Source organism: Alternaria ethzedia (genome assembly GCF_023757985.1).
Source record: "Alternaria ethzedia strain BMP 0044 chromosome Unknown scaffold_6, whole genome shotgun sequence".
Lineage (NCBI taxonomy): Eukaryota > Fungi > Ascomycota > Dothideomycetes > Pleosporales > Pleosporaceae > Alternaria > Alternaria ethzedia.
The window spans coordinates 239,202-255,674 of NW_026056199.1; the positions used below are offsets into that span (position 1 = coordinate 239,202).

General features: G+C 53.0%; 5 protein-coding genes across 5 annotated transcripts; 2 read left to right on the plus strand and 3 right to left on the minus strand.

Annotated features, from left to right (window-relative positions):
- Positions 1-2,228: 2,228 nt before the first annotated feature.
- J4E87_003355 (uncharacterized protein) lies at positions 2,229-3,025 on the minus strand (the record flags this gene model as incomplete). Its single annotated transcript, XM_049374983.1, has 3 exons — positions 2,229-2,775; positions 2,839-2,879; positions 2,930-3,025. 3 exons carry the CDS (start codon positions 3,023-3,025, stop codon positions 2,229-2,231), a joined length of 684 nt encoding a protein of 227 aa, XP_049234905.1.
- Positions 3,026-5,361: 2,336 nt separating this feature from the next.
- Positions 5,362-8,241, plus strand: J4E87_003356 (uncharacterized protein; the record flags this gene model as incomplete). Its single annotated transcript, XM_049374984.1, has 5 exons — positions 5,362-5,370; positions 5,422-5,911; positions 5,960-6,047; positions 6,098-6,340; positions 6,387-8,241. The coding sequence occupies 5 exons, from the start codon at positions 5,362-5,364 to the stop codon at positions 8,239-8,241; spliced, it is 2,685 nt and encodes an 894-aa protein (XP_049234906.1).
- A 940-nt stretch (positions 8,242-9,181) lies between these two features.
- Positions 9,182-10,140, minus strand: J4E87_003357 (uncharacterized protein; the record flags this gene model as incomplete). Its single annotated transcript, XM_049374985.1, has 2 exons — positions 9,182-9,658; positions 9,712-10,140. 2 exons carry the CDS (start codon positions 10,138-10,140, stop codon positions 9,182-9,184), a joined length of 906 nt encoding a protein of 301 aa, XP_049234907.1.
- Positions 10,141-11,150: 1,010 nt separating this feature from the next.
- Positions 11,151-12,643, plus strand: J4E87_003358 (uncharacterized protein; the record flags this gene model as incomplete). Its single annotated transcript, XM_049374986.1, has 3 exons — positions 11,151-11,340; positions 11,388-12,053; positions 12,105-12,643. 3 exons carry the CDS (start codon positions 11,151-11,153, stop codon positions 12,641-12,643), a joined length of 1,395 nt encoding a protein of 464 aa, XP_049234908.1.
- Positions 12,644-14,775: 2,132 nt separating this feature from the next.
- J4E87_003359 (uncharacterized protein) lies at positions 14,776-15,978 on the minus strand (the record flags this gene model as incomplete). The annotated part of the gene is made up of 2 exons (XM_049374987.1): positions 14,776-15,540; positions 15,595-15,978. 2 exons carry the CDS (start codon positions 15,976-15,978, stop codon positions 14,776-14,778), a joined length of 1,149 nt encoding a protein of 382 aa, XP_049234909.1.
- Between the last annotated feature and the right edge of the window lie 495 nt (positions 15,979-16,473).

Here is a 16,473-nt window from a genome sequence, read left to right on the forward strand (position 1 = left end):
TTAATATGAACCGGGTAGACCCTGAGCTGTCAGAGGTGGGTAGCTTCATTATGCTGCATGCGCGCACTGCAGCAACTCTCGTGTTGTGTGCAAGGTTATGCAAAGTCAGCGATATGAGGTCGGTGATTACGCTGGGGAGCCGACCGACGCTGCGAGATCATTGAGTTCTGCCGAGACACATCAGACAGCATGTCAGAGGGCTGTGAGGGTTTCTTTGCAAAGTGAACATGATGCAGATGATGGAGCATGACGCGGAGTGACGTCTCAGCTGCTCAGAAAAGCTGGTGGACGATGTTGGCGATGAGAAGAGGACGGAAAAGCAAGTGGGCCTCAGCTCTAGCGTGACGGGATTGCTGACGTGCTCAGAAATACGCATCATGTGAATGGCATCTCTTCGCCTCGCCACTTGCTTGTCCCGTCACAACAAACCCATTATGCATTCGCTGCAGGAGGGCCTCGACTGCAAGTACAAAGATGTCGCGATTCGCATCTGCATCATGCTATTGTCATGAGAATTTGATAGCAGCCCAAGGTCAGTCGCCGGCCCGACATCGCAGCTCAACACATCGTCATAACCGCTCATCACATTTCGACCCCGCGCGACCCTCACACACCCTACTCAGCCCTGCGCAACACCAGAGCCTCTACTGCCAAGATGAAGGCGTTGTGAATGCGACACCTCAATGCGGGTGATCGCCATGATCTTCTCAGGGGGTCCACTTGAGGCAAGCAAGCCCTTCCCGCGGCGGATAGCACGCATAGCCATCTTGGAATGCAGGTACGGTTTCAGAGGCTTCTAGCTTCGCTGGTCTTTTGTCAGTTTGCGGGGTGCATTGTTGTTCAACAGGGGAAGAGTGGAGGCGACCGCAAAAGCAAACGGCGCCCCTGAACCAAGGATGGCAGGACGGATCTGCAAAAGCAAAGTCGCACGCCATACAAGCATAACCCTGAACAGGTCTGGGGTTTACATCAGCATGGAAACGTGCAAAGTAGGTGATACAATGTCGATGTAGGCTCCAGGCCTGTTCGGATTGTTCATACGCTGATGTGGTCGGGGCGGCAAGGCTATGTCGGAACATGACCGCAAGCCTTCATGTCGCGGCATGATGCTGGCGATCGAAAGAGAGGTGGAGTTCAGCCGTTGCTCGTTGAGGTGCAACAGGTACGTCACAATCAGCGGGCCGCGGGTCATGACTTAGAACCTGTGGTGGAGACGGCGGATCAGATACCAGAGCCTAGAGATCGACCCAATATGCGTCAGGAAAGAAACCAACGCGAACTACGTCAACATTGCTTCCACATTCGCCTGTGTCGATGTGTCGATGTGCTGATACTGGTACTCTTGTTCCTCCTTGAGATGGTCTTTGGCTAACATGAAGTAATGGTAATTGATCCATGTAAAGGCGGGTACTTCGATCTGTGCAGTGTAGTTGGCGTATCCGTATTAGATCAAAAGGCTGGACCAGTGTTTTTGGGTCGACGATTGGATACTTGATGTGAACGTAGCTTTGAGGGTGAGGTAGAAGATTCGCCCTCGTGCAGCCTACATCAAGATGAAAACAGACAAAGCTAGCATCCTGGCGTTGACATAGGCTCCAGGGTGTTCAGGTTTTCCTAGGATGAGGTGCCACGACAAGGTACGCGAAGTGGATCAAACATGGAAGGCAAAGCTGGTTTTGAATGAGCGTGGGGTATGCTGACTACAAGTAACAAGAGCTTCGTGATGCATATAAGATTCTCTGGATGAATCTGCTAAAGCAAATGTGGAACAGGCTGCCCATCTCAAGCGAGAAAAACCTGAACAGGTTTGCAGACTACATCAAGACGAAAATGTGCAAAGCGGTTGACCTAACGTCAACGTAGGCTCCTGGGTGTTCAATATTTTACTGGGTTGGCGTATGGCTGCCTTCTTCAATGCCAAAGGGGAGTGTCTGTCATTCTTTGCCGTAACGTTGATGCGTAGATATGTCTCAGTCAATGTCACGAGATATGGCAAGGCCGAGAACTCAATCACGCATATGCAGAACGAGCAGAGTTCGATGACAGGATATTTTATAGACTTGATCTAAAGGTAAAGACAGGAAGTGGAATCAAACGATCGCCGAATCAAATCCGCCCAGAGCTATCCCATCATCGCCCAGATGTGCAGCAGCAGAAGTCTTACGAAATCCGAGAACCATTGCAGAACCACGCTTCATAGAAGAGTGAGTGCTGCTGCAGACCTAATATCAAGCGCCGTGCTCAGTTTCCCAGACTTTCTTCTCCCTTTGGAACTTGCCTAGACAGATGATAGTGTCATCGAAGAGTGGTAGATTGCACATTCCTACGGTGTTGAATTCTTCGAACTCTTCCTTTGTCATACCCGCGGAAGCTGAAACAAATCCTCGATCCATTTGGGCAACCGCGTTGGCCGTTGTCATGCAGTTGCGAAGAGTATTAGAGGTCATGACAGGGGTGTGCCGGTTGTTGGCAGGGGGCCACTCTCCCATGAGCTTCTTGTGCCTCTTCAGACAATCTTCATGGCAGCTCCTGTACGCTCCGTTGCATTGGAAAAATCGGACCTCCTCCAAAGTAGTGTTGCCAATGGATGATTGGATCGATATGGGCGTAGGGTCCCCGGCGTGGTCATCAGCGCAAACACCCAAGCACGTGCTGTAGGTATACTCGTTGTATATGTCGCCAGGGTACCGGTCCTTTTGAGCGGCGAAGGTTGCGGCTTCGAGTGCGTGCAAGGCGGCTTCTTCGTCCCCGTTGGAGTTCTGACGGGCAGCCTTACTCGAGTTAGTACGGGTATGACTTGTGGCTCAGTAAGGAAGACTAACGAGACTGGCGGGAGACGCAGTGAAGGTTGTGGGCTCGGATGCCAGAATAGGCTCCGGCTGTGAGATGAGAGTTAGTCTAAGATCACGGAAGATGGTAGAATTCCTACCTTGGCAATGGTCGAAGTAGTAGGAGCACGAGGTATCATGGCTGTTCTAGCCATGAGGCAGCCATATGCCAACCAGAAGTAGCCTAAGGCTATCATAGTTGTTCGTTGAGAGTGACAATGATGTGATAGCTGGAAATGCCAGGCGAGATGGGGTGAGACAGGTGGATTGAGTGGAGTGAGTGGAGTGAAGATGGTGTGCTGGACCTGTCTACAGGCGTGTCGCGCTCGTTTTATAACAATCAGTCCCGTAACGCAGTTCGGGCTTGAAGACCCTTGGATTAGTTGAGCGCCTCGGGTCGGTCCCCTCCTGGCTCTTGCGGTAATGTTTCGATCGATTTACACGCTCTATTTCCCCCCCTTTCCGTTGTCCGGGTATACGCCAGCCATTGCATGTAGCCACGTTGTTGGCTTACTGTTGACTCCCAGCTCAACGACTTCGGTCTTCTACGATCCAGGGCAAGTAACTCCGCACCCTTAGATCATGATGACTGGTGCTACAGCATTTTACGACAATGAAGTACCCCAGGGTCGCTTGTCCTTGTCATTCGAAGATCATAGACCACGATATCCGTGACACCCGAAGCAAGCAAAGCCGAGTTACAGCGTAATACAGTGGCGGGCCGGTCGGCTTGTGAATGCGCAGCAAGATGGTTCGGATAACTGTGTTCATCGGAATCTGCGCCGACGGGTAGGCACGTTACTGCCACACCACCCACTCTTGTATCGTGAAGGGCCGGATGTTACTTGTTTCCAACTACCTGGGCAGGTAGGCTTGGCGATGGATACCGAAAATTCTGGGGCTTTCTTGTGGTTTATCAACACGCCGTATACTGTCGACTAAAGAGTAATGGAGTCATTTCGTATCAGTGGGAGTAAGAGCACGTCAGCCTAGGGAAACCTAATCAGGTTTGCAGCCTACATCGACATAGAAAGACGCAAAGGAGGTGATCCAACGTGAATGTAGGCTCCAGGCCTATTCAGTTCTTCATTCTTGCGTAAGGTGGCAGGGCAACAGCCTAGGATGCAAGCGCTGTTTCTTGCTGGTTGCTCGTCGTTGGTAAGTCGAGTAATCGCGAATGAGGTCATCGATGGAATGCCAAGTGCCAAGAGTGGGCCGTTCCCGAATCTTCCGCGACATTTGACACTGCATCCACAACATCAATCCGGCACCTTCAAGACTGGCATTACCAAAACACACTCTCCCAACAATTGGGCTTACCCGGAATTCGGCTCTTCGCTGGCGGTACTAGGAATCACATCAGTCAACGCGATGACATCCGAATGGTTGCCGGTTACTACGTCAACACTTCCAAGACCGCTGCGCATGTACAACGCTGCATCATCATTCTTGTCTTGTGAGGGATGAAGGTATGTTATGGCATTATCGGTCTCGAATAGGAACAGATGCTTCCGCATACCCGAGCTCGGCGGTATACTGTGAATGGATGTCTTTCCCGAGAACTGACCCAAAACCCTGGATCAGCTCTTCGACCCTGCGTCCGAGACCACATGCAGGTACTCAGGGTTTCAACAACTTGGAGAGCTAACCTACCTAGGCATGCCGAGAAACGGGCACCCAACCGACATTGGGATCAGTATCTACCCTGTAATCCAACGTCTGACGAGCTGATCACATCGCCGTCCAAGTTATGCCAGTCACATCAATGTCTACTGAAGACTGTTGAGCCTCATCGTGGAGAGCAACGGCGTTTTATTCGCACAGAGACATAGGTGGGACATACATCAATACTCTGTCTACGACCAGCGTGCTTGAAACGCAAGGATCAGTCGGGAAGCTACATCATCATTGAATATGTCAATTCTCGTGTTACTAGACCGATGTATCCCTTTCTATGCATCTTGTTCTCGTGATATGAGCTTGTGACTAGTCACTGGTATTCACAGCTTGCACGCATATCTCCGACACATCATCGCTGACCGTCATCAATTCGAATCGTTGTTCATAATACGCATGGGCAGTATCGAGCCCACCCCACTCGCCTGCACAAGAAGCATCCACGATGCGAGTTCTCCGCGAGATATGTAGCGCTTTCTTATTCTTCAGGACTGCTGCTGGGTCTCCAACCCTAGGCTCCATGGCGTCGCTGAATAGTAGCTTAACGAATGTCACCTCAGAACCGCCAGAAGATCGCCGTGGGCTTGACTGTTTCAACAACCCTTATTGCAATTATACGAACGAGTCCCTTCCAAGCTGGCATACGGATTGCGATTTTCCAAGAATCAACATACGCGTGTGGAGGGAGAATCGTGTCGAAGATTCACTGTGGCTGAACCATAAGTTCATGGACTACTTATCGTTGCAAAAGAACGAGCAGGGTATAGCCACAGATGAGGAGACATTTCCTGCATACATGCTCAAGCGTTATGCCCCGAATGCGGCCCCTAGCAGCATGCTCTGCGATGGACTGGGAATGTGCAGGGTGAGTCTCTTTAAGTTTGTTTGCAATGAGTCTCGCTAACCAAATCGATAGGCTCCGAGCTGCAAAGACATCGGACAACAGCACGATCGGGTCACCAAGCGCCGAGCTATGATGTTCTTCGAATTCGTATCCGGTCTCGACCATTCCTTCCACATCATGAGCGAAGCGACGCAGGACAACTGGCGCCACATCCTTGAGGATATCGAAAATCTTGTCAAGATGTTCACGTACGCCGATGAGCAGCAGGATGCAGCGGCCAAGAAGGAAGCCAAGAAGCAGAGGCGCATAGCACAGATGGAACTGGCCTTTGGTATCATCACAGCAGTTTTCGGGTTACTTGGTGCAGGCATGAACGTTCTGAATTATGAGACCACCAACACTGCGAACGTCCTGAATCGCTTCCTTTGGGGGCAGAGGTCAGCGTCATTTTGGCAGCGCTCGATCAATACATTCACTACATTGGCACGCAACAACGGCCGACTGAGTACCTGGAGAGCGCCTCAGAAACTCTTTAACGGCGAACTCATCGGACCCTTGCAGAGTACGTAACAGCACCGCCATGAGCTTCGCATATGCTAAAATGTCACAGAGCAATGGACGATCGCCAGCGCGGCCTATCTAGGTTTGCAAGGTCTAACGAAGGAGGTCGTCAAGGAGATCAATCACAAGAAGGACATGTAAGATGAACAACACGGCTTGTGGATATCACATTACTAACGTCGACCAGTAAAGGTTTTGAGAAGACTCTCAGCGCGGTAGAAGGCGAGCTGGCGCTACTCGACACTTCCGCCACCGAAGAGGCGCAGAATGCGATGCAAATAATCACCACAGGCGGTACCACTCGAGACGGACACAATATAGTGCACCTGTACAGGTCCTTGTTCTTCTATGGTTCAAATGTTGGATTCCGAGCATGGGCATCTTTCATGATTGAGATGAGATCCTACGCAACGATCGTCAACGCTTTATGGTACGTTGGCCAGTGATCTTGAGGAGCAAATTCTGACAGTGTGCAGGAAGACAGAAGGCGTATACATCGTCGAGTCTTTGGTTAAAAGCGGGGACTGCGACAGCGACGACCGCGGGCCAGCAGACCTCAAAGTCTGCCTGCTCGAACGGCCCGAACGATCATACTGGGTTTATGCCATCTCAAACTACGACGACAAGAAGTTACGGGCCCCTCCAGGGTTGGAATACCTCAACACAACGCACCCATTCCACGGGATCTGGCTCCAAGACGTCGTCCGATCTTCCCTTTGGTGGGTTGAAGTACACAGACCTAGCTCATTGCAACCGGAGTGGGTGCATGACGCATCGTCATCATCTGATTCTGACACCGACACCGACTCTGACTCTGACTTTGACGAGTACGCTATTCCAGCCATCAACATCACTTCCTCTGCCGGAAATACCACGTACCTTGACGACTACGGGAATGTGCCAGGCACGTTTCGCATACCCATCTGCCACAGCTGGAACGGTGAGGCCATCTCGAGTATCAAGAGTAAGCACAAGGTCAACGGACCGTGTCTCTGCGATGCCATGAACCCTCAGGTGGGTAGCTTCTGGGAACAAGCAAACAATTGGACTACAGCAGCCACGAAGTTCTTTGTAAAAGAAGGTGGCTTCTTCAACTTCAACAACTATGGGAAGATCTGTGGAGGCAAGTGTGACCATGTGGGTAGCTGGGCGTCCCTACTAGGCCTTGGTAAAGACGACAAGCCAGCAAAGCACATGAAGAAGGCTTGGGGTCGCCATTGTCATGCCAAGGGGTGGAAGCACTGGCCACTGGGACCGGCACAGTTGGTAGACCCAGACTCTACAACCTCATCGAGCGCACCAGCGGCTTCGGGTACGCCTGACGACCCAGACGTAGCCCCAGAGCCGCCGTTCCAACCGACCCCCACCCGAGATCCTATCGTCCAAGCTACGACCCAGCTGCTCACTCACGAGACACGCTACCCGAAGAACACCCCCAAGAACATCACGCGACAAGGTGACTGCAACGGGCCATACTGTATCGTCGACGCCGTCTACCAGATCACAGAGCAACACTACGAATACACGGTCGACGCTTCAGTGCGACCTAACGACCAAGGTTGCTTCCTTGGCGACCTGTGGTGTTTTGAGCAGTCCGCCCACGACCTCTGCGAACAGTTCGACGATGAAGATGAGATGGCAGCCGAAGCCGAAGCCGAAGCGAATGGAGAAGAGGAAGAGGAGGTCGGCTCAGACGAGGACGAGTATGCGGACTTTATCCAGGACGACGAGACTCCCAATGGCGACGGCACTCCTGGTGGCAACAGCACTTCAGACGGCACCAACGATCCCGAACGTACCGCCATTCCGAACGGCGACAAGAATGCAAACGACCCGAAGAAGGACCCTGCATCCGAGAAGAGCGAAGGTGAGAAGGCACTTGAAGCAGAGACCGACTTGGCCAACAGACGAGCGGCGTGTTTCTGCCCTGGAGTCAACGGTACAGAGGGACAACCCGGTATCAACTGCTCTGCCGGCAAGATCACCACAAAGACAACCACGATCAAAGGCCGCATGAAGCAAACAGTCACCCCCCTGAAGCCGTTTTCTAGCAAACCGACGGCTTCCGGGGGAGCCGGTGGAGCTGCAGGTAAAGCTGCAAGTGGAGCTGCAAGCGGAAGCGGAAGTCAAGTCATTCACTGGGCCACCGTCACGGTAGAGGAGAAGCGAGATATACTGGCTGAAGTGTTGAGTCTGGCTCCGCCTACGGAAGTGCCGAGTCTTGCTATGCCCGTGGAGGTGCCGAGTGTGACTACCCCTATGGCGGCGCCTGTGTTTCTGACTGGTAGCTTCTCTTCATTCGCTGCGTTCCCGACACTGGGTATGGCCTAAGGCACCCCATTTGAGGGAAAGGCTGAACACCCTGGAGCCTACATTGACGCTACGCCTCTATATTTGCTCATCGTTGGTTCAATGTAGGCTTCAGGCCTGTTCAATCTTTTCTTTGTGTGGGGTGGAGGTGTTTTTCGAGTGAGGAGATGGCGGGGTTTGGCGTTCGGGGTGCATGGCCTTGGTGGCTTTGGTTGCGGCGTTCTTCTTTCATCGATACTCTATGGTTCTCTGTTAATGGGGAGAGTTTGAGTATACTGCTTTTCGCGCGGGTAGGAGTCTGGGAATGGGACGAAGTACTGGACTGGGACGGAGTGTGGCGTGGGGTTGTCGACTTACTCTTGATACTGATCCCTTTCTATACCAATCGAGTGTGTCTTATATCTGCTTTGCACCATGATGACTGTACCCGCTGTGACGCCTTGAAGACGATGGGAGTCAACAACATCGCAGTCGCGTGAGTGTCAGTAACGAGATGACCACAGTACCGCGATTACCCATCCACGGCCCACGACTCAGGACTTCCGACCTCCACATGACACCCACACGGTTGGGTGTTATCGAATGAGAAGTATCGCCAATGTAACGTTTATCGAGGCAGCAATACAATGAGAAGTGGAGTATATCAAGCTGATCATTATGCCATGCCGTGCCATGCAATAAGATAAAATATGAAACGCCCCAGCACTTGGCGACGTTTGATCCAAACAACCGGAAAAAGAAGAAGAGATGAGACCTTTGACCAGCAAAAGGGCTGAGTGCGAGGAATGGTAAGACGGAAGGAAAGTAGAGGGTATCATCGCTGTCGTGCATGCGCGAAGTAAGGAAATGAGGACAGAAATTACCGAGAGACATGCGGAGAGACCACCAAACGCCAGAAAATGCCGAGAATGGAAAGATGTTGCCATACCTTTCGAGGCCATAAGAGAGGATGAGAAAACGATCAATCATCCGTAGCGTTCATCTTCCCCATCTCCAACCCCACCTCATCAGTCTTCATCCTCTCGCCATCGGGCCCCCTCCGCCCACCCCCCACAAACCCCCAAAGCCCAATCGCCGCAACCCCCCAAGCAACAACCACAAAAGGAATCATAACCGCCCTTCCAGCGATCTCAATCCCGCATTGCATGCCATAATCTTCCCTTACCATACCCGCACCTTCAACACCCGCGAGCTCACAAGCCCAGGTTTCGAGATCAAAAGTACCGAAGTTGTAGCGGAAGAAGGCCGGGGATTGTTGGGTGGAGGTGGAGGTGGAGGTGGTGTCATTCATGCGGGAAGCGCGGAAGTTGACGAAGCCTTCGCGGAAGTGGGAGGTGTTTTTGTGGGTTACGTAGATGGAGACGAGGGCGAAGAGGACGAGGATGGCGTTGGTGATGTGGAGGAACATTATGTTGCGGCGGAACGCGTAGGATTGCGTCTGTACGGATGTTAGTTGGAGGGGTCTTTCGTCTTGTGTAGGAGTAGGCATACCCTGTTGCCCTTTTTCCAATCTGTTGCGACGAATCCAAGATGTGCGGCTGCGAGACATATGCTTACGGTACCGGCGATAATGGCTAGTTTTGCTGGTACTGCGTATAGCATCCGTGGTAGAGCGGCCATGATGATGGACTCGCCGGGGTCGCCATTCCTTCTTGTCGTCTGGTATTCGAATCCCGTCATACGATTGTCCTCAACGAAGCTATAGGTTAATGCCTTTAGGGCAATGACTGGGACTGCGATGATGAGTAGTAAAGAGAGCGAGATGCTGTATAGCAGCCTTGCGATGCGGTGGTGCGGACATGAGCTGGTATTGAGAGGCTGGTTGAAAACTGGTGGATCATCCTCCTGGACCTGCTTGGTGTGAAATAGCGAGGTGACCTTGTCGGCTGGCGGTGGGAGGGTGAATTTGACTTTTGTCATCTTGGCGGTAACCACGTTTCGACCCTTCACAGAAGGACGAAGTGGAGAAAGGTAAGTATGCCACGAGCGAGAGTATTAGGCGTTAATTCACTGATGTCAAGGAGACAGAAGATTAACATAACATCTGCTCACCGCCGAGACATTGGTCCCAAGAGATGCATGCTTGGATAGTCGCCCGTACCGCATCTACTCCTACCTTATGATGTCTGCTGAGAGTATATCGGCCTGTCAATGCTATCCTACCGGCATAGGGCTGCTTCGTGGCAGCTGTCAAGGATTCGCTTGAACGGTCCAGTACATTTCCGGCCTGTTGTAGATGAATCGCAATGCAACTGACAGGTGTCAAACGGCCGGTTCATCGTGTATTGGTCGTCATGATGTGTCGCGACGGGAAGTGTGTGAGATGCGCAACGCGCACGCTCCACCCACTGCACCGATGATGGTTCTCGCACGTCGCAATAATACCGGCTATTATGTGTTAGAGATATCGCTTGGGTGTTCGCGTAGTTTTCATGGCGATTGAAGCGGGTGTTGACAATATATCAAAGTTGATAGAGCTTGATCTGTCCATGGGTCGCATGGAACACGCATGGAATACCCAGCACGCTGTGTCGATCCTCCGCATAACGATTTCCATCGAGAAGACGCGTCCTGTATCTATTATTGTCTACGAGTTCAGTAATCGTCAGGCAGATGAGACGGTACAAACTGTAGGCTATAGCGGAAGGGCCCATGGAGGGTTTCGGTCGAGGGCGATACTCTGGCGAGCAGACTCTTGATGTTGCTAGACATCGGTGCATTGTGCATTCCGCATATAGAACGTGAAAGCAGAGTGGGGAGTCAGCCGTAGATGTGGGAGGTGAAGAGGAGAGTGAGGTGGCAGTGGTGAAGGATGGCGAGCGGCGGTGATGTCAGACCCTGGGCGCTAAATGTCGAGGAGTCGCGATCAGCCGTCGACGCGTCCACGAGACATTTCAACCAACAACAACAATTCCCCTCTGCGACCCACCATGGCCTTCACAGCGCTTAACAACAAGCCATCGGCACCCATTGTACCCGTGCAAGCACCTGCAGCACCTGCACCATCTGCGCCTGCCCCTGCGCCGGCAGCAGCACCGACGCCCGTTCCCCATCCACAGGAAATTGATGTCGCTTTCGCTAGCAATCATGAGCTGCGCAAGCGCGTACACGCCGCGATAGGTAGGCGATATCTGTCCAATACTCGAATTCCGCTAATGAGTCTTAAGATCAAAACCCAACACAAAGTACACTTTTCCGCGACATTTCGACATACATCCTCAACCAAACCTCGCAGCCCGCCGCTGAGCCAGCGACAAAGAAGCGCAAGATCGAAGAGAGCGTTGCCCCGCAGAACGGCGCATCAAAAACAGGAGGCAGTCTCACGAGCACTTCAACGAAAGCATTCAAGACATACCCAGCCGTCAGCGTCGCGATACCACAACGGAAGAAGTTCACTCTTGAGCTACTGGACAGGAAGGATGGCGGCATAAGAGCCATTGGCGCAAACGGCAATGTCGAATTCGCCATCGCGTGGAAGGACGTCGACCAGGTCTTCTGCCTGCCCATACCCGAGAAGGCGAAGAAACAGCATCATTTCGTCATCATACCAGTACACGGTGATGGCGTGGCACCTGTGCCTGACGAATTGAAGGGCTCACCGCCAGAGCCAATCGTATGGACATTCGAGGAGGCAACAAGAAAGAACATAATCGAAGGCGAAGACCCAGGGCCAACACCTATGGCTGAGGCGATACACCATTGCTTAATACAAGCAGGCACCGGAAAGGAGGTCATCTTCCCCGACGCTGATGAGTTCGCGAGCGCAGTACCAGAAAGCCACAGGAAGGGCGAGAAGGCGTACCACGTCAAGGCGCACAGGGGAAGCAAAGAGGGTACGCTATACCTGAACTCTACAGCACAAAGCCCCTGCTAACACAGTCTAGGCTACCTATTCTTTACCTCCGTAGGTATCCTCTACGGCTTCAAAAAGCCCCTCGCCTTCTTCGACTTCGCCTCTATCGAAAGTATATCCTACACCAATGTCCTGCGCAACACTTTCAACGTCGTCTTCACCACGCCCAACTCCGGGGACATCGAATTCAGCATGCTCGACCAAGCAGACTTCGCCGGCATAAACGAATATGTCCAGAAACACGGCTTGCAGGATGCCAGTCTGGCCGCGGACCGACGCGCAAAGAAACTCAATGTGAATAAGGTGGGCGGCAAGAAGGAGAACGGCGCAGCGGTCGAGGAGGCCGGTGGTGAGGAAGAAGAGAGCGAATTAGAAAAGGCAGAGAGGGAGTTGCAAGACCAGGAGGATGACGAGGAAGAGGATGATGACTTTGATCCTGGGAGTGAGGGCGAGAGCGAAGGTTCAGGTTCGGACAGTGAAGATGAGGATGGTGAGGGTGGTGGATATGAAGAAGGTGATACAGCGGAGGTCGAATACGACGAAGCGGACGATGACAAGATGGAAGACTAGGACTCATCCTTCAAGAGCGCCGTATTCAGAGTTATGGAAGTCGGTGTAGTAAGCTAACATTGTACTACTTCGTATACCCTTCCTTGCCAGTATTACATTCCTTTCACAGTCGCGTGATCGAGATGCCGCACTCCGCCAAGACCAATACAACGACCACTCCTCGCACCCAATGCACTCCAGCTAAACTACTGTACCCTACAATCTACTTCGGTTCAACTAAACACTTCCTTCGCACAACCGGCACAATGACATTGCCTCAGCTCTCCCCACCTGCCCATCGCAACGCACATGAAACACTTCCGACTATCCATAGCATTTACCCGGCCGCATGCGCAGACACAACGGGCGACACCCACACGTCTACATCTCAGACGTCTCTAATCTTCGATTTGCTGAGTAGCCGGTGAACATGCTCATCCCGACCTGGGGAAAATGTAGTGCGTGCCATGTGCAAGACGAGAAGGGCTCACTGTCAGTGGTTGCCTAACGTGGGTTACAGGGTGGAAACGAGCCACTTGATCATGAACACGCGCGTGAAGCGATAGCTAAGGAGCTAAGCATGAAGACGACGATTATGTTGACATGGCGCGGAAGGCTACTGATGCGAACCGGGAAGGTGCTGAGACCCGAGGTCGTGCTGATACACGTATATCGGGTTCTACGCAAGTATACAAGAGTTATGGATGACAGATGAGAGAGACTTGCGTGGTTTGGAGAGCTGAGCGGTGCGTAAGGAAGCTCGAGTTTGTGGGAAAGAATGCCAGGAGCGTCGAGGCCGCAACATGGCAGCTGCGAGCCACCACAGCACGTGGCTCCGTCTTCAAGGGCAAGAACGGCACAAACTTCACGTGTGGACTATCTCACATCACCTCAAGCCTTTTCGAGCGACACGTATCTCTCTCACCCCGACGCCCTCTTAGTTATTACTACACGAAACCTAAACAATCTACACCACACCTCCTCACGATACCTGCCTACACAACGAATCACACACCTATACGCGCCCACACACACACCAGAATCACACCCACCTACCACCCGCGCCGCCCCCAGTTTTGGTAGCAATGAGCATCCTCTTCCTAGCCTGCCTCCTAGCAATCTGTCTCCCAATCCTCTCGGTACAACTCCCCCGCCTATTCCCCCATCTCCAACCCTCCCGATTCTTCCCCCAACTCCAACTCCAACGCCCTCGCTCAGACTCCACAGAAAACCGATCCACGATACACCAACGGCCATCATCCCTACGACGGCGCCTACGACCGCGAAGGCCAGCCCCAACGCCGCGAAGTCAAGAACAACAAGGGGGAGGGCAAGCGACGGACGGTGCGGATAGTGGAGCCAGATCAGAGGAGGGACAGGAGGACGAGGGAGGGGAGACGGGAACGGGGTCAGAGGAGATCCACAGACAGCCGGAGAAGGTGTTGAAAGTGGAGGGGAGTGGGAAGGGGAAGGAGAGGGCGGATGGGAGGGAGACGGGGAGGAAACCTTGGGATCCGCCTGTGAGGGGGATGGGAATGGGACGGAGGGGATTCGGGATGGGAATGAGAGTGGGAATGGGGAGTGAGGGGTTTGATGTGCCGAGTACGCCGCCGAAGAAGACGGGGAGGGAGATGGAGGCGAAGGGTGTGGCGATTCGATTGTTTCCTCCGGATGGGCAGGGCGGGTATACGTACGACCAAGCGCCAAACGACGAGATACCCGAAGTGAATCGCGAGGCCACTCCTCGACCGACACACACCTCCTCTCGAGTCCCGCAAGATGCCGCCTACGACACCATCTCAGACCCCCCACCACAAACCAAGAAAAGCAAACGCAGACCCAGCGCCATGTCCGCCCTCTGGACATGCCTTGCCATCTTAGCAGTCCTGCTCTTCATCCTACTCTTCGCAATCCTCATCGCACACTGTCTAGCCTGGTTCCTCGTATACAAGACCGAAGCCAGATTAGGAGAAGCACGAAGAGGCATCATGCAGGGTGGAGAGATGAGGTTATGCTTATGCGCAGCATAAGTGTAAGAAATGAGATTCGCTATTGAATTGTAAATGAGGACACGCACCCGCTGTAAACGCTAGAATGGAAACACATTATCGCTACCCAGACGCATAGACTGTCTGATGTGGAGGAGACGAGGGCTAACAGCATTCGTGGCGTTCGCCGTTGGCAGCTGGTGCATGACCGGTTCGTTCTAACAGCTCTTGTTCCTTTTGTGGAGACCGCGGTGGTGTGGACTTCTCGTCGTCCTTGCTCTCCAGCATCGAATCAATGCCAAACTGTGCTTCGCCCCCAAAGTTAGAGTTAGTCCTACGTATGGCATCCGCCATGGCATGAGCCGCGACATTCGGCCGCTCAACCTGCCCAGCGTGCTCTGGATCTTCAGGCGGGTTAAACAACGCAGCCTCATGGTCGTCAAAGTCCTGACCCGGGTTGACAGTCTCGTACTCCACGAGCTTAACAATACGGTACATGCCAAACGCCAGCAGCGTACCCATCAGCGGCCCGAACCAGTAAATGTAATGGTATCCCGGGAAGTTGTGAGTAGCAACGCAGGGACCAAAGCTCCTCGCAGGGTTCAGGCTGCCACCCGTGAAGAACACGCCGACCATTTCTGCGACGAAAAGGGCGAGGCCGATGCCGATCGGGGCCAGGAAGGTGGCTTTGTGCTTCTCGGCTGCGAGCATGAAGATGGTGAAGACGAGGAGGGAGGTTAGGAACATTTCGAGGAAGACGCCGCGGGCGGCGGAGACGCCTGCGCCGAGGGTCGTGGAGACGTTGAGGGGGCCCGGGATGATGGCTTGGATTACGCCCGCGGCGGCCATGCCCGCGAGCATTTGGGAGACGAAGCAGAGGCAGGCTCGGATGGTTGGGACGGCGCCGATGAGCCAGAGGCCGAGTGTTACCTGTGGGTATTGTCAGTGTCGTTCACACGAGTTGGTTCTAGCAGGCTGGCTTACGGCAGGGTTGAAGAGTCCTCCGCTCACTCTGAAGAATACCCAGACATTTACCATCAAACTGAAGCCGAAGATCAGACTGATGTACAACAGCACACTCGTATCTGGCGCCTGTGTGATACTGTTGTTGTCTTGTCCAGAGGTAACTCGGTTGCTGTATGTCGCCGCAGTGTTGGCTACACTCGTTCCTCCAAACGCAAAGAACAGAAACATGAACGTGCCGGCAAACTCTGCTGCAGCGGCAACGAGCTCATTGCGCCATTTGTTAGGCATAAAGCTCTTTGCCTTCTGAGGACGGTGGATATGATGGGCATGACTGTGAGGAGTGCCCTGAAGCCGCGATACCGACTCCTTCTTGTGTAACGGTAAGATATTCTTGAGCGCCATCTCGACAGCCTAAACGGTTGAACAAGGTGACAGACTCAGACAGGTAGTAAGTAAGTAGTAGTACTGGTATACCAAAACAGCGAGCTATACGCTACGCAAATCCAAAAAAAGAAGATACCCCAAAAGGCTGACAAGACAGTAAAGACGAAGAACCAGATCAAGAGAAAACCAAGGTTGTGTAGCCCCCCGGACGACTGAGAGTTAAACCCAAAAACCAAACTAAAGAAACCACCCAGCCTTTCCTTAACAGACATTGACGTCCTTTCTCCAAGCCCCGACGCCATAATAGTCGTGCGGCGCTCGGGCGGGGGCGTACTGACGTAGACCCGCGCCGTACTTAGGTAGGAGTAGAAGTGAGACTGACGGTTCACCCGTGATGGCGTTGATGGCGTTACAGGCGTTCCAATAACGCAGCACGCACCGTCTCACATCTTTGCGATACTGCGCGAGGGCCGCGATCACGGTGTTCAGCACGTTCAAGCCACGCAGGTCGGT